General features: G+C 40.7%; 1 protein-coding gene across 3 annotated transcripts in view; it reads right to left on the minus strand.

The window, feature by feature from the left end:
* Window positions 1-636: 636 nt before the first annotated feature.
* sytl5 (synaptotagmin-like 5) overlaps window positions 637-17,040 on the minus strand; it is a 39,926-nt gene continuing 23,522 nt past the window's right edge. The window contains exons 4-18 of one of the 3 annotated variants that reach the window (XM_023415982.1): window positions 16,732-16,844; window positions 16,417-16,534; window positions 14,801-14,944; window positions 14,398-14,500; window positions 14,135-14,264; window positions 11,298-11,398; window positions 10,496-10,591; window positions 8,229-8,294; window positions 6,192-6,370; window positions 5,925-6,027; window positions 5,680-5,841; window positions 5,466-5,574; window positions 3,986-4,124; window positions 3,687-3,895; window positions 637-2,394 (exon numbers count right to left, since the gene is read on the minus strand). In XM_023415982.1, coding sequence (XP_023271750.1) covers window positions 2,252-2,394; window positions 3,687-3,895; window positions 3,986-4,124; window positions 5,466-5,574; window positions 5,680-5,841; window positions 5,925-6,027; window positions 6,192-6,370; window positions 8,229-8,294; window positions 10,496-10,591; window positions 11,298-11,398; window positions 14,135-14,264; window positions 14,398-14,500; window positions 14,801-14,944; window positions 16,417-16,534; window positions 16,732-16,844 — 1,915 coding nt within the window. In that variant the 3' untranslated portion in view covers window positions 637-2,251. Of the gene's footprint in view, window positions 2,395-3,686; window positions 3,896-3,985; window positions 4,125-5,465; window positions 5,575-5,679; window positions 5,842-5,924; window positions 6,028-6,191; window positions 6,371-8,228; window positions 8,295-10,495; window positions 10,592-11,297; window positions 11,399-14,134; window positions 14,265-14,391; window positions 14,501-14,800; window positions 14,945-16,416; window positions 16,535-16,731; window positions 16,845-17,040 lie in introns of all 3 variants that reach the window. The other 2 variants (XM_023415981.1, XM_023415983.1) reach the window with 2 other exon arrangements.

Genomic DNA, 17,040 nt, shown 5'->3' on the forward strand with positions numbered 1-17,040 from the left:
GGTCTGAAGCATGGATACAAATCAGGATGCAACACCCAAGCTTTTTATATATTCATTAATTTTTCTTTGAGTGATTGTTTGCAATAGTCCAAACTTCTTACAGATGGTTTAAAAAGTTTTCTTTGGCTTTTTATGTTATATGTTCGGTTTTATATGTTCTTGGCCTGGATGTTTCCCTGGCAGTCGTTGGTAAGCATCGTTCAAAGTGGTTGGATTGGATCTGTAACACAAGCCAGTGATAAAAGGCACTCAGCCTGTGAACAACCTGAGTGATAGGTTTTGAAATCTGTAGGCAAAGAAGTTTTGTTAGAGGTTGTTTTTTTCTGGAAAAAATTAAGCAATAAAGTGATTGATTAATTATTCAGCATGTATTTTGATCATACATCAACTGGCCATTTTATAGGCAAATATGACAAATATTTACTGGTTTCAGCTTTTCGAATGTGAATATTTACCACTTTTTTTCTATCAATGTAACCTATTAACTTTTGTCATTTGTTACAAACCTTCAGTCAGAAAGCCTCAGAATAGTTTTGCAGCTGCCCACTTACAAAACAACACTTAATCAGTCATATGAATATTTAATATAAATAAATGAACAAATGAACAATTAAAATAAAAAGCAAAGTCAGTCAGTCTATGGAAACGTGTTTATTTCAAAATATTCTTGTTACACATTTGGGACAAAATAGGCTTGGATACAGTGAATCTGATGCTTGGAAACCAGACCAACAGAGATAGTACATGCTGTACATCAAGAGTTTCTTCAGTAATAAGGTATTGCACGAGTCTCTCATCTAAAATATGTTGCACACACTATGTATTATTACTGTAGTTGTGGAGTGTGAAACTGTTTTGCCCTGGGAGTTCAGAGCGTTTGCCAAGGACAAGCGGACAGGACAGGCATTCCACATGAGAAATGGTCATACGGGGTTTAACTTGAAAATCGTTTTTGTGAATTGCGTGATTCATCACAGGATGGTGGGTCGTGGAGCCCTGGGTGACAGGGACAAGGTGACGGTCACGACTCATCATTAGGCTTCACTTGAGATGACGGCAGCTCGTCTCAGTGCTGACTCACTCTATAACACACAGCCCCCACCTCAGGGTTCCTGGGAACACACTGAAAATCTCACTTCCTGTTGAGTTCCTCTTCTGAGTGTAAAGTGATGTCATTATCAGTGCTTTAGGTAACTTTCTTTTGTTCTTCTACCTCTGTTTTCTCTAATACAGTACCATGCAGTTTCTATTATTACACTGATACAGTGTTATGTAAATTTACATTGAAAGTAGTCTAAATTGTGTAATCTGTCTAGACTTTGTGCCACAGATTTTTTTTTGCAGACAACCAGGGGTGGAAAGTAACTAACTGGGAGTACTCTTGTAGTTGCAAGTACATTTTTTCAAGGACTTGTTCTTGCTCACAACGACAATGCTAGCATGCTGATGCTAAGCAGGTATAATGTTTGGTATGATGAAGTTTAGCTTTAGGCTTAATTAGCTTCTTCTCCTAATTAGATACTCCTTTCATTTTGCTTTGATAATCTTTTCCTTCATGAATCGAAAAACAAAAATTTCGCAGTGAGTGTAAGTGCTCTGAGAAATTTTCAACGTGCTACTATTTTATTTAAGTGGTCCACCACTCTGCTTGAGTAAAAATTAAGTCAAGTAGGATGGTACAGTAGTACTAACACTAGTCACTTTCCACCTCTGTACACAGCTGTTTATGAGGGGATGAATCTCAGCATCATTGTGTGCTTCAGAGCAGGATGCAGCTTGGTTGCTCATAAAGGGAATGTCTAAGTCTCTACATTATTGATCAGTGCCTTGTGTACTGCCTTACAAATGGTCTCCATCAGCTGTAACTACATGCAGAAATGACTCTGGTACATGAATCACAGAGACGAGGACAGACACATCAGGAGTCACTGTGTGCTTATTTGGTAGGTACAGTAAGTTACATACATATAACATGTTTTTTTTTTTTTCCATATACAGCAGTAAACAGCAGTGCTTGGTCAAGACGAGATGCTTCGGATGGCAGAGGGGCACATGTAGATGAGTGTGTAAGGCATGACTGGCTGCTCTGGACAGGAGAAGGGATCTGAACAGGGCGTCTCAGGGGAGGGAAAGAAGTAGGGAGAAGGACGGAGTCTCCACTTCTGCAGCTCTCTCCTCACACCACTTCTTTCTCTTTCTCCTCTCCCCCCTGTCATTCTCTTTTATCCTCTCTGTTTGTGCTTCGGTCCGCTCATGTGTTACACTTGCGCATGCTGGATCGCAGCATCAGAGTGCACTCGTGAGGGACTTCTGGGTTTTCAATCATGCGTTGCCACAGCCGCTGTTCCTCCCCGTATGAGTCCATCCAATCTACCTCGTTCCCGTAACTTTTGCCTTCAGGGAGGAAACAATGACATAAACATTTGTTTTACTTTGTTGGAAGTACCAGAGAATCCTGAGGAGGTAAACACTCTTACACGACAACACTATTATTTGATGAACTGAAATCTGTCAGATATTTCTGTAACAGTGGAGAAACCTGAATAAGTACCAATTAAATTGGCCATCATGCCCTCTTCTCCAAGATTTGGAAACAAACTAATTTAAAGGAACAGTTTTCACATTTTGGGAAATACAGCTGTTCACTTTCTTGCCCCAAGTTTGATGAGAAGACCATCTTGTCTGTATGGGAAATATAAAGCTGAAGGCAGCATTTAGCTTAGGAGCTTAGTTTTTGTGCTGAATAAAAAAAAAAACGAGATGTGTTAATTACTGAGCTTCAGATTTTGTTACTTTTGGACAGGTTAGCTGTTTCCCCCTGTCTTTAAGCTTAGCTACGCGGCTGCTGGCTCCAGCATCATACATATTGTTCAAACATAAAAGTGAATTTTGAGCTTCTCGTCCAAATCTTGGCAAGAAAGTGTTTTAACACAATTCCCAAAATGTCAACCGTTTCCTTTAAGTTTAGTTTAAGTATATCAAAATTTTACTTAAGAAGAAGAAGAAGTTATTGAGAAAAAATACTTTGTCACTTTCCATCACGCTGTATAATATTGGAGAAATCGGAATAAATTGTCAATCTTGCCTTTTTTCAGGATTTTGAGAGAAAGTTAAGTGACTCGAAATTGAAGAACCAAATTAATCTGTACGCCTGAATACTTCAGGGTTTTGTTGAGCCACTTTATGGAAAACAGACACTTAAATAATCATAATATGTACAATAGAAGAGAAAATAGGCCTCACTTTTCATTTCTTCCTAATCACACAGCTCTCACACAAGCTGTTTCCTCTGAATATTTTTCAGTCAGCCAACATCAATAGCCAGAGGAAGAATACTAGCTCTCAGTTATGCAGCTAAAGATTTTTGGCTTCCAGACAAACAAGATTAACAGATTCAGGACTTTTGTTTGATATGCATATATATCCGTGATTTAGGTCTTTCCAAGATATTTTGAAGCCATAAAAGCCTGCTTTTTAAATTACACATACAGCATTCAACCTCCTCAGAGTTGCTGTAAAGCTCTTTAGTCCACAGAGAACAGTTCAAAGGTTTTACCGTCGTATTTGAAATTCTGTGTGAGACATTGACCTTTTAAGAGAAAAAAAAATGCTTGAGGATGTCTCACATACTAACAAAGTCTAACCAGATATTTTTTTCTTTTTCCAGTAATCCACCTTACACACACCTGTGCCAGCTCCCAGCCTGACTCCTCCCAGGAAGACATTGCTGGCCAGGGCCTCCTTGTCCCACACGGTGAGCTCAAGGCAGACGTTGTTGAGGTCTCCTGGCTGCAGGCCGCAGTAGGTGAAGGTGTGGTTCCACTGTGGGTTCACTGTGCGTCGCTCCACCGCCGTCTTGTGCTTGGTTGACTTGTTGCTATCAGGGAGAAGGTACCTGGGGCAAAAAAACAAACAAACAATTTTACTGCACAAAATGTAGGCTGTGGTTTTGTTTTTGTTATGTAACAATCAGGGAGCATCTCACCCTTTTACAAAAGGATCAGAAGTGCCTCCGGACTTGACAGCGGTGAGATTTTTGGCTCCTTTGACTAGCAGCTCAACCATGCCCCCTTTAGGCAGAGTGAAGCTGCTCGTCTTCTTGCTTTTCAGGAATCCTTTCTTCACTGAGGGGGGTGGGGTGGGGGGGCAGACAGAGAGGAACAACAAACAGACATTAATTAAAATAAGAAAAAAATTATTTGTGTTTTACATGTGGAAATTATATGCACAGACACACGTGTGAAGAGTATGTAAAATTTTTTTAAACAATGAAACAGTGTGCTACATTCAGGTGTAAACAAACCGCATATGAGTGATTAAGTTATGGATAAACTGATTCCAAAATGAAATATATTGAAAAGGGTAAATCAGAATCAAAAACAAAATCAATCACAACTTCATGTAGGAGGATACAAGTTTTAAGACAACACTTGGGAAGATCAACTATTTCAGCTTTTATTTAACCAGGTAAGTCCATAGATTGTTTTTTGCTTTCCTATCCTGACACTATCACAGCATTCAGTTCAACAATTATTGAGGCTATGAAAAAGCGCAACCTCTCAGATTTATCTTATGACACCTTTGCTGGTCCCAAACTAAGTAACCAGGCAAGAAGGGCCTTTGTCAGGGAGGTGACCAAGAACCCAACGGTCACACTCCTCAGAAGTCCTTTCCAGCGATTGGAGAACCTGCCAGAAGAACGACCATCTCAGCAGCACTCCATCAATCAGGTAATTATTGTAGAATGGATAGATGGAAGCCGCTTTGTGTCAAAAGGCACATGACAACTAAAGGGCTCTGAAGAAAAGCTGCTCCAGAGTGCACGTGACATGAGCCTGGGGCGACAGCCACGACAGCACTCGAGTGGCTTCGGGACAAGTCTCTGACTGTCCTTGAGTGGCCCAGCCAAAGCCCAGACCTAAACCCCTTAAACATCCGAGGGGAGACCTGGATATGGCAATTCAGACACTTCCCATCCAATCTGACAGAGCTTGAGAGGATCTGCCATGAAGAATGGGATAAACTGCTCAAATCCAGGTGTGCAAAGCTTTTACAGCCTTACCCAAGAAGACCCCAAGCTGTAACTGCTGCCAGAGAGGCTTCTACAAAGTAGTGAAGTAAGGGTCTGAACACTTCAGGTTTTGATTTTTTAAAATTTAAAATGAAATAAATCTACAACACAGCAAAATGTGCAAAACGTGAAGGGGTCTATGGCAACTGTATAGCTTCAATTAAGTGTTGGGACAACATGATAAAGAGTATGATGAAGAGGATTATTTCAGACAGTTTGGAATAAGATCATTTGAACAACTTTAAATAAATGGGGAAAATATCAGGTTTTTACTCTTTAGGTAATGTCAGATTTGTGTTATTTATTTAAAAAATTTCATTTTGCATCCTGACACAGTTTAATACACTATGTGTGGGAACATAATATGTAATGGTTATCACAGTTATGATTGTACCTTGCACTTGGTCCAGAGGCAGCATGAGGTTCTTCTCTGCAGGTATATACTTCAACACCACCGTCAGTTCTCCCTTATACTGCATTGTGGAGTCTATACTGTTCTCCACCTACATAAACACCATTCACAATCCTCTCAAACACTTGTCTTGGTATGTGTTTATATAACACAGAAGAAGAAGACAACATGAGTACATGCTGATTCTGGTTCCTACCTTTGGCTGCAGAGCGTACCACTCCTCTATCTGGGAGTCAAACTCCCAGGTGTCAAAGGTCAGCTCCACTTCTCCCAGGAAGCTGTTGTGTCCGAAGCGGTCGTGGTGCCAAACAGAGATCTGCAGGGTTCGTGTCTCCAGCTGCGAGTGGCTGATCACATACTACAGAAGAAAAAATGAGCTTAGCGATGAAAGTTTTGAATTCAGCTCTGTGTAGAGTTTGTAGAAAAAACACTGAAAGTTACCCTCAGATTCTCATTGAAAACAGGGTTAATGGTGTTGGCCTTGATGCTCGTCTTCCTCTTGCTCTGTCGTGACATATCTGGCAGCAGGTAAGTCTTCACATAACTGTCATGAAAACGAAACAGTGACTCAGTCGTGCTGCACAGGAGGAGATCCTATGCAGATTGTTCCTGTCCCCAATTAATTACTGTGCGCGTGTGTGTGTGTGTGTGTGTGTGTGTGTGTGTGTGTGTGTGCGTGCGTGTGTGCGCGTGCATGCACATTCTTACGCGTCCGTGCGTTGCCTCCTCTCATCTCCTGTTGCCAGGTTGTGACACTCTTTGACCAGGACATTCAAAGCACCAGTTTTGTAGCTGTAGCTGATGTTCAGCAGGATCTCACCACTCACCCTGGCGTTGCCATAGTCACCAGTCTCACTGTACATACTCATCATGCTGTTGATACTACTCTGTAAGAGAAGAGCAGGAGAGGAGAGTTGAACAGGTAAGGAAAGAAAAGCAACAAATGAGGAACAAGCAAAGCAAAGAGGTGAGAGAAAGCTGAAGAAAACAACATGTAAAGTGGACAAAGTGATGCAATATGGTAGAAATAAAACATTTGCAGGATTTGAATGGAATAAAATCTGTGGCAATACACAGTAAGATTAAGAGTAAAGCCTGCGCCAATGCAAATTTTTACATCAGTAGTTCTGGATCCTCAGAAAGTTGTATACTGAAGACTTAAAAGATTCAGTGGCCTGCAGGACATATAGGGGAGATGTGACCATGGCCTTCCTGAGAGAGAGTACTGCTCCTCAGTGAAGCTTCACTGGATAAATAAAAGGTAAAAGAAAAAAATAAACATGCACTTTGGACCAAAATCCAACATTTCTGTAGGAAGAGTTGCTGTTATTTTGTGCAGATCACAGGTTTGCAGTTTTTATTATGTGCAGAAATTGAGGTATTATCTTTGTTTCTGGGCCCAGAAAGCAATAATACATTATTTTCAGTCATGACTTATGTAAATTATTCGGAGAAACTGAGAAACCTCTGTTATGCCTCCTTTTCAGGAGTGAGTGACAGTGTTTCAAAAGGTAACTGCACAAGAAAAAGTATTTAATATGTCAGATCGGGTGTGAAATACAGCTATTACCCTTACGTGATGCAAGCATACAGTATTTCTATTGTGAATGCATTAGTGAAAGGATGAAAGTACATTAGTGACACTGATTTCCCTGTGTTTTTTCTTCTTTTTATCAACCCATTTGTCGATGAACCTGCCAATTATTCTCTCAACCTATTAATCTTTGAAATGTCAAATTTATGAAAAATGCCTGTTACAATTTTCTAAAGCTCAAGTTGTTGTCAAATTTTTACTTTTTTTTTTAGTCTGACCCTGAAAATATATTCAATTTACCATGACAAAAGACACAGCTAAACAGCAAATGCTCTCAACTGATAATCTGCAACTATGTAATTTTTCTCATTTGTGTTTGAGAATTGACTTGCTGTTGGTGATTATTCTGTTGCTGAGCTAATTGCAGACTCCTCTCGGCTCTGACTGCAAGCCGTAAAAATAAATTATAGGCAGATTTGAGAAAAGGAACATGGAGCATTTAGTGTATAATGAGAAGAATAGATGAAGAAATGAAGAAAAACCCAAAAGGCAAACAAGTGACAAACAATAAAAACGAAGAAAAAGAGTAAAACTTGTCTTATTATTACCAGTTCCACCCAGAAAGTTAACTTTGCATGCACTATATTGGTAAAACAGTGAGAGTTTTAACCTGTGTGTCTGCACCTTGTGAGTTTCATAGATTGCCAAATTAAAAAGTAAAAATTCTTCCACAACAAACTAGACCACATTTTTCTACTTCAGCCAAATCTATTTCATGAACAAAAGACTCCAAACCATTACAACCACAGCAGGTAATCATGTCTGGAACATTTCTTGGGAAGCAAACTTGTCTGTTGTGGCTCTGGACAGGATTTAACTGGTATAATCCACTGATAATAATATTCCTGTCCAGGGAGTACAGAAGTCAAGAAAGCAGAATTGAGCCACACTGTGCTTCTTCTACTGGAAAGTCTACCTCATTTATTTCCTGCAGGGAGCCAGTGTGATAAATGACTACTTTAATGTGAAGGGCTTAGGCTTAATGGAAATAGATGTAGCTAAAATCACATGAAAAAGGCAATGATGGGCACAAACACATACTGAAGAATCACGATATATTATTGAATATTTGTGCTCCGCCATTGCACCTCTACGGTTATAATGCAGTGGTGAATATAAATACATGCACAAACGTGGAAGAGGAGACTCACAGTCTCAGCATCCGAGTCAGGGATATTGAGGTACCCCCACCTTCTCTCTGAGCCGGGAGTGGAAGACTAGCAGCCGATTCATTTAAGAGATGGTGAGAGATAAGACAGGGGAAGGAAGGTGGAAAAAGAGAAGAAGGAGTGAGATCTGAGCTCTTTGATGTGTTAGTGATAGAGGCAGACCCCCCGAGCACAGACCCCCGGCCCCCGAGGAGGAGCTGCAGAAACCCTGTCTACAGCAGCACAGCCAGAAACCACATTACACACGGTTACCATGGTGATTATCAGATGAAACCACAGAGATTACAACTCATCTGGAATCGGCTGTGAAATCAACATGGACACACTGGACACACACACACACACAGGGCAAGAGTCAAAACGAGAGCGATGTGTAGTTCCTCTATGGTGTCTAGTATTTCTATCAATTACTCTATATTTTTATTCTTTTAAAATATATATATCTATATTTTGAACCAGGCTAGTAATAGGAATGGCAAAATGTCTTTCAGAACCTCAAGCAGGTCCAGCTGCCTTCATACAACTTTAAGAGATACCGTGACCCAGAGGACTGTAGCCGGGAGCCCGATATAATAGACCCTCAGTAAAGGGCAGTAAACTGAGATTTCAAGCATCATCATCATTTTGTGTCATCACTGACAGCTGTAGAGCCACACAGTGATCATTTTCACATCTGTAAAATGCATCATATGCAATCAGCAAATGGACACTGAAATATTGTTGGACAGCTATACTACTCCATGTGGTTAATAGAGAGTGATATTGGACATGGTCTAAGTGCAGCCTCTCAGACCTGCTAGCATGGCTGGAGACGGTTAGCTCACATCAACTCCTCCCATATCATTATTCAAAAATATACATTTTATTGCTAGTTTTGATTCACCAGTAAAACTGAATTAATAGAATAAAAATTAAGGCATCTCTAAAAAAAAAAAACCCCAAAAAACTATCTAACAGATAATGGAACCTGCACTATGAAATAAACGGCACTACCGCTGCCTCGGTTGTGCTTTCATTATCCACCCAAAGCCCTCCATAAAGTGAATCATGTAATAGTGGGCAGAGTATATTAGAGCTTGATTCAATGAGAGACTCAACTATCTGTATAATGTCCCTCATCATCTCCTTCCACTTCCATTCATACTACCAACAGCAGCGCAGTGATGGCTGTTATGAGATGACATAATAAACGCGACAGACAAGACGTCTGTCTTGTCTGTTTACCTACGCACTTCTCAAATTACACACTCGCACTCTCGCAGGCACCACAGACCGCTGAAGGTGGTATGAGTCACGAAGCAAGACAATTATTCAGGTCATTTGAATAACTGAATTTTCTGCTGAAGTAAGCGCTTCATAGTTGTTGGGGTGGGGGGGTCGCACATGTAAGTGTTTACATGTTTAATATTGTGACTGTGTCAAATTTAACCATGAAGGCAGCTTTTGTTTTTGTGTGTCTATGTTTTCCATAATTTCTGCCTCCAACCCAGTACAGCACATTTATATTCAATTTGTGGCATTGATGGGATTATATTGTATCTTAAATTACATTTCAACAGTTAGTGTAAAAAAATCAACAGAACAAGCCATTTAACAGGAGCTATTTCTCTGCAACGGGGAAATTTAAAAACAGTTCAAAGTGAAAATGATCCAACAGGGACAATGTGTCTGGAAAGAGATTTTGCTATTAAAATTTTAAAGCTCCCATGAGATTCACATTTCACACTGTCATGTAATCCATTGTTGATAAAAAAAACAAAAAAACAAAAACAAAACACACGTTTAAATGTATTTTGTAGCTACAGATATAGATCCACAAAATATGTCTTTTGGTCATTTGAATAAATACACCCCATGGTAGGATAAATTAAATGTACACATACGATTCACTATATGAAGCTACATAAAACACATTTATGCGAATCACATTATTCCCATAAACAAAGCAGTAATCCTTCACATTATCATACTAGAAGTGAAGTCAGTTTAAGTAAATGCAGCAGGTTTCCTCAGCGCGCTGCGTTCACCGTGCTGCAGGTGTTCGTGACACACGCTGTCCCCTGGCCCCCACAGACTGTTTACACAGTCAACACTACAGCCTACAGCCATGACTCATGCATCAGGTGACGGTGAGCATACGTGTGTAAATAAAGTGAGCATGTACATGTTGGTGCACAGTGCTTCCCGTAATGGTTTTTTGCTTGTTGTTATTTCTGTGTTTGTAGTAGCTAGTTTAACATGGGTGTTACCGTTGACACTGCGTTGCTGAGGCGTCGGCTGGCAGGCTTGCTGTGGGCCGACATCAGGGCATCGATGTCTTCCTCCCCATCCTCATCAGAAAACTCCTGTGGACCACAGCGTTCAGATTTAATCAAAAGGGAAACGGGATCTGGGACTTTGTACTTGGATTTTTTTTTCTCCCCTCTACACAGCGGCTCTGTGTGGGTGGATGCAGCCAGCTTCCATAAATTCAATCAGACAAGTCAGGACAGAGCGTGGTAACTTGTTTACTTGTTTGTCACACGCAAAATCACAGTGTCACTGGGTTTACAGTAAACTTGTGAGCATGAATGGAGTAGTTTTATTTTTAAAATCGTGTGTGTGTGTGTGTGTGTGTGTGTTTGTGTGTATGAGTACGACCAATGTGCTTGTGTGTCTGTGAAGCGCTTTGAATGCAAATGAACGCAAGAGACAAAGCGAGCCCTATACTGACCGCCACATCCTCCACCTGTATTCAGCCTACAGCCGTTTGGATGCTTGTCATGCTCTTTGAAGTGGGCTCTGAAGTGAAATTAACATTCAGCCCCACATCTGACGCATCACGCTGAGCCACAGTCCCTGAGCTCGTTATGGGCATAAGATATAGTGCAGTGGATGTATGGATTTAAAAAAAAGGGGTATAGACTGAAAATTCAGTCTGTGTAAATTTCAGACTCTGAGCTTTTGCTGTGACTGGAATCTGCGGTGAAGCTGCTGCACAAATCAAACAAGTGTCCAGTGTGTGGGGGATATAGCTGAAAGAGGAGGAAAGGATGGACTGATGGTGCTTACTGTTTCATTGAGCCCGGGAACCGAACGGCTTCTGAGACTGAAGGCGTCGTCACTGGGTTCAGAACCAGGAGCTGACAGGTCCATCTCTGAGCGGCAGTGATCTGGTGTGGGAGAGAGGAGAGGGAAACAAGGGATGCAGAGGAGGAGGAGCAGGAGGAGGAGGAAGAAGAGGAGCGATGGTGAGAACTTAATTTACTTTGCCACAAATGTGCAAGAAATGCAACTCAAAGTGTTTGACATTTGGACCTATTTCATTAGGCTAAAAAAAATTTAGCTTCTACTCAGCCTCCACTAATTGTTACTTCAGTCATATTCTCCTATATTATAGACGATTAAAAAGTTACATGGGTGTTCTGTGATCAGCGTTTACCGTTTAACCTCCTTATTACTAAAGAAACATAAAATTAACATCAGATGTTTTTCTAAGGATCTGCACATCCCATTTGTCAGCAAAGTTTTATGTCATCTCATGGTTCTTAAAAAATTAAGTAATAAGTAATATTAATATTGTAGAATACAACTATCATAGTCTATGAGATCTATCTGGAGTAAAAACTGAAGCAGCTTCTCTGACTGATAAATGAGCCACTGACTACACAACATTTATTCTGTTCAGAGAGTAAACCTTCGTGGTCCTAAATCACACACACAAATTAAATTATCTCCAATTAAACAAAATGTCATGTTGCTGATACAACATCTAAACCAATCAGCTCTTAGGTCAGACGTTTCCCATCATGCCCTGGGGTCTTGCGGTCAGTGGAGGGCAGCTGTGGTGCCTGACTCCAAAAACTGCAGCCGCCTTAATCTTGCGAGGCTATCGTTATCTGCGTTTGGATGACATCAGAACAAATCAAGATCAAGTTGGATGGAAATCCAACTGACGTGTGACATCGCTGGTGAGAAAACTTGACGTCTTACATTAGCTCTCAAAGGCACAAGAAGCAGTCTCAAAGGTGGGAGTCTATCATATCATCTCATTGTTGACTGAATATTATATAATCCTATATAATATAATATAATATAATATAATGTAATAGGGTTTTTTTTAATTTTTTAGCTGCTTTGAACAAACAAAATTTCCCATAATCACTAGACCAGTAAACAAACCCCCCCCCCCAGTGGCTAAATAATTCATATGATGTAACTACAAGGTTAGCATCAGGGCTAACCTTGTCGCTACCAAGTGAACCCAGATGCAAACAAACAGTGCATAGATCCTATAAAATTATCTGAATGTATTGTATTTGTATTGTATACTGGATTTTATTTTGCACTTTCAGATACGTCAACAGTGAAAAGAACTGCAGATATATCCACGAAGTTGGAGATATCTGAGTCAGAGATTCCCGACATATCTGGGTCACAATTACAAGTTGGAGACTGATGTGATCAGTTTTCCCCTCATAATAAAAGACTGTTCAAATTGATAGACAAATTAATAGATATCTAGTTACATACAAAACACCTTAATCTATTACTCTGGGATTTTGTATGTTTTCAGGGATATTTTAAGGGAGTTAGCCAGACGTGCCAATGATTGCATTTTACATTACAGCAGATAAATTCACAGTTAAATCCATTCCTTACACTTTTGCTCTTGTGTTTTTGGTTTTAAAAAAGGCTTAAAAAAGATAAATCTGATTTGTTTGTGTAAACAAATAAGATGTTAATTATTAAGCGTCAGAGCTCAAGGACATAAATTTGAACTTTGGAGATAAACCGTAACTGTTCTTCCCACTTCCAGTCTTAAGCTAAGCCATGTGTTAAGCAAATAATTGCCTCCTGCTCTAGCTCCATAGTTAACACAGACATGAGCTTGACATCTTCTCATTTAACGCTCCCAAAAATACTAAAATAATCCTTTTAATGTGTAAAATACATACACCAGCAAAAAAGAAAGAAAAAAGTGGGGGGATGTAATATCCGTGAGGATAGGGCACATACAAAGTGAGCGTAATCACATTTGCTCATTCCCTACTCTCTTTCCCCAAGCCTGTCTTCAGCAAATAAAAGCATAAAATGCCCCCAAATAGAATAAAATTAATAAAACAATAGAGGTAAAGTGTAAATGAGCTTTGAGGAGGCAAAACTGGGTTTAAAACCGCAGGGGGGAGTTTTACAACAATAAGTCTTGTCTGAGATTTTCAAAGAGTCTGAAGATCAGAGGACTCATCCAGGGACAAACTGTGTCTTTGGAGCACATCAACCATAAAGTGAAGCACAAGCTGAGATTCTTAAAATATTTGCTAAAACTGGAAATACAATGCTACAAAACAAAATGGTTTCATCTTCATACTGTTGTGAATTTTTTGTCGGACACATCTGTGGGCAAGTCGAGGAGGTCGTCTGTCAGCAGTTTCCAGCTAACGACACTAATCGGAACCACTTTATAATCTTGACACACCTCTTCGCAGCTGGTACTGACAGAGATAAAAGGTTTTGCACGGAGAGAGACAAAGTGGAGGAGATTATACCATAGCAAAAAGCGGGAGAGTTCCACACATAAAGAAGAGCAGCAGAAGGTGACGGGGAGCGTGAGTTAACAGTGTAATTGGTGAAGACGTGACATCTGGCGTATGGCATCATTTCATCCTTTACGAGATACTTAGCAGTAGGAGTTGGAGCTGAGTGTTTCTGCATCGCCCTGATTAGACTGTCTAACATCATCTCTGATATGAACCTGCTGCCACGAACGCATCTTCAAACTGTGACTCATTGAAATGTTTGTGCGTGAGCTGTGAAGCTGTATGAAGGCAGCAGGAGTCAAGTGACTTCTGTTTTGGGGCGGGGGGGAACAAGACAGAAAAAGGCGGAGTGGGTTGTAATGGAGATACCTGATGAGACCGAGGCCCTTGACACAGAAATGGTGGGAGTGCCAGAGTTCCTCCTGTTATTGCCGGCAGCTTTCTGCTCAGGCGTGCCGTCACTGGAGTGCAAACTGGCGACGCTCTCCGCTCCATCGGGCTGTTTGCAAACACAAATACACCCACCAAAAACTGTTAAAAGAACATTGTAATCTAGACAGTTTCCTCCGGCGTGTAGCTGTATGTGTGTTTATGTGAGCGTGTGTGTGTGTGTGTCAGTTGCTGACCCTGACCCTCCGGTTGTCGCTGGGAGTGGATGATCTGTCCAAAGTTTGGGATCGCAGGTTGTTGGGTACTGTGGGCATCCCAGAGGACTCCAAGGCCACCGCACCTCCCCTGAACACCAGGAAGAGACCAGTTCAACACCATCCACAACATGTATTCAGCACCTCCCAGAGTTCCTTCAACATCAAGTCTCTATTCACATGTTGAGGTTTCAATACTGTAGAGACTGATGTGAGGCTGCACCGCTGCTGCAACAATGAGATTTGAGACAGTGTCTGCTGTTGTCCCTACCTGCTGAATGGGGATCTAAAAAGGTAAAAACGTAATGTATGATGCTGAGTAAGAGTTTTCTCTATTATATCTTAGCAAAGCACTGTGTAACTGCATTTTGAAAAAAATAAAGACTGACACCTGTTTGAACGCGGACTTGGAGAAGAGCGGACACTTCGTACGCTTTGAGTATCTCCATCCGAAACAGATTTGACACTGACGCTGTCGACTCCGTTCTCTGGCTTCAAGGTGGGTCGGCTGCCTTTTTTATCCATCTTCATCCGTCTGCGCGCACACGCACACACACACACACACAGGGAGTCTGTTATCTACTGAGCATTGGAGATATGCGGTCATGTCTATTAATGCAGAGTCATTGCAGCGTGTCTCTCTGATCCGTCTGCTTTATCAGGATCATCTCGGTCACTCAGCTCTACAGTTTCCATCCTGCAGAGGAAATATTACCTAGTATACTTAAACCCTGGTAGATACATTTAATTGTTTAATTATTATTAAGTTGTTTTCAGTCCTGCTTTTCACCAACTTTAGTGAAATTTGGTGATATGGGTCATTATATGATATGATATTAAAAATTCTGGACCTGCATCAGGGCTGCTGATGCAGGTCCAGAATCCTTCTGACTTTGTTGATCGCTGACTTTTCCTCTAGCGCCACCATGAGGCTGACGTTTGGTTTTTAGTGAAAAGTTTTGACAACTGTTTGATGGATTGCCATGACATTTGGTACAGACACCCATGGAGCCCGGAGGATGAATTGTAATGAATTTGGTAAGTTTTTATTTGGACTTTGTGTGCTAATTGGCATATTTTAGCAGTATACCAAGCTACACTAAGCTCACAGAAAGTGTAGCTTGTGTCTTGGAATTTGTTTTGATTTGTCTCAATTGCACTTGTCATGCATTTGTTTCATGCTGTATTGAATCCAAACCAAAAACACGTTCACTAGCATACTTAGTTGATGGTCAAAATTCTGGCTAATGAATCCCATGATTGTCTAGCACTGTTGTTTATAAGTTTGACAAATCTGATCTATGTTCATATGCAGATTTGCTTCCACGTTATGAAATTATGCACACCATGCAGGGACACTATTTCCAATATCAAACATTCCAGCAAACAAAACACGTATTCAGTAAAAATGTAGTAATATTTATGTTATATTTATTCATTAATATTTGAATAAAACTGTCTGAATTACTGTTTTCTTCTTAATGATGGGTTATGTAATGTGTGCTCAGCAGGCACCGCTCTGATGAAATAATTGCAGCTCCCTGAGATTTTGAAACTGAAGTGGCTGAATTTTGTGTTAACAGAGTAGCAATAACATCTATTGTTTATCAGAGCCTGGCTGCTTTTTGTCTATATGGCGTCTTTGTTTGAAACGCTGTGATGCCTTCAGGAACCATTAGAGTGCAGCCAAGACGCGGAGTGATGTTAGCCAGCACAATCCAATTACTGCCGTGTTGCTTTGCCAAATGTATTTTAAAACGCATTCAGGGTCTCAAAAATCAAATGAGCATCCACTTGATCTTTTCTAATGCCTTTGTGCTGGAGTGAGCCTTTCAACACACTGCAGACTTCTTTTGAATTTGGTTTGATCTGATTTTATCCTGTGCACTTTCTCCTATCATGCATATTTCATGTGTTCATGTTATGTAACAATTCAGTGAGTAAGTCCTGCTAAATTCAAAATAAATATGCATTCGCATGAACATAAATATTTTTTTCGCAACTTACCCTTTCCTCCTGGCACCGTCCATAGCGATGAGTATTGCGCTCCTATGAGATCTCGGGGTGTCAGGTCTCTCGGACTCAGAGGGGGTCGAAAGGGTCTCTGTAGACTTTTTGTCTGTGGCTTGTGATCAAAAACAAAAAGCCATGAACACCATCAGCATATATCTCACACTACTACCAATCAGCCAATCAAGTGGCAGCAGAAAGAGAGAAGGGAAGCCCTACCCAGTATTAGTATGGTGTTCCTAATGATGTGCTCTGTGTTTGCTGTTTGGCTTACAGTTGTACAGTTTTGAGTACATTAGTGGTCAGACTCACTGGTCGGGCTGCTCAGGATGTTCTGTTTGATCACATCACTGCTCAGCACTTTCTGCTCAAAGCGTTTGGACCGCTCCTCCAGGAACCACTCTCCTGTCACCACCTTCAGCTCCCTGCAAACACACAGTCCACGGCTTACTGGCAATTCAGCTCCTCAAAACATCAGGCCAACTCAAGCTGTTAGATATTAATCGATAAGTGATCAGTTATTTATGAGTGTTGAGAGACTAGAAATAAAACCCCACCGCTAATTGATTCTGAAGAACAGACATCGAACCCTCATGTTTACCAGTAGTGTTGTAGGTGGTT

The sequence above is a fragment of the Seriola lalandi genome, unplaced genomic scaffold (assembly GCF_002814215.2).
Source record: "Seriola lalandi dorsalis isolate HSWRI2012SDOR001 ecotype SW California unplaced genomic scaffold, Sedor1 jcf7180002054559, whole genome shotgun sequence".
Classification (NCBI taxonomy): Eukaryota; Metazoa; Chordata; class Actinopteri; order Carangiformes; family Carangidae; genus Seriola; species Seriola lalandi.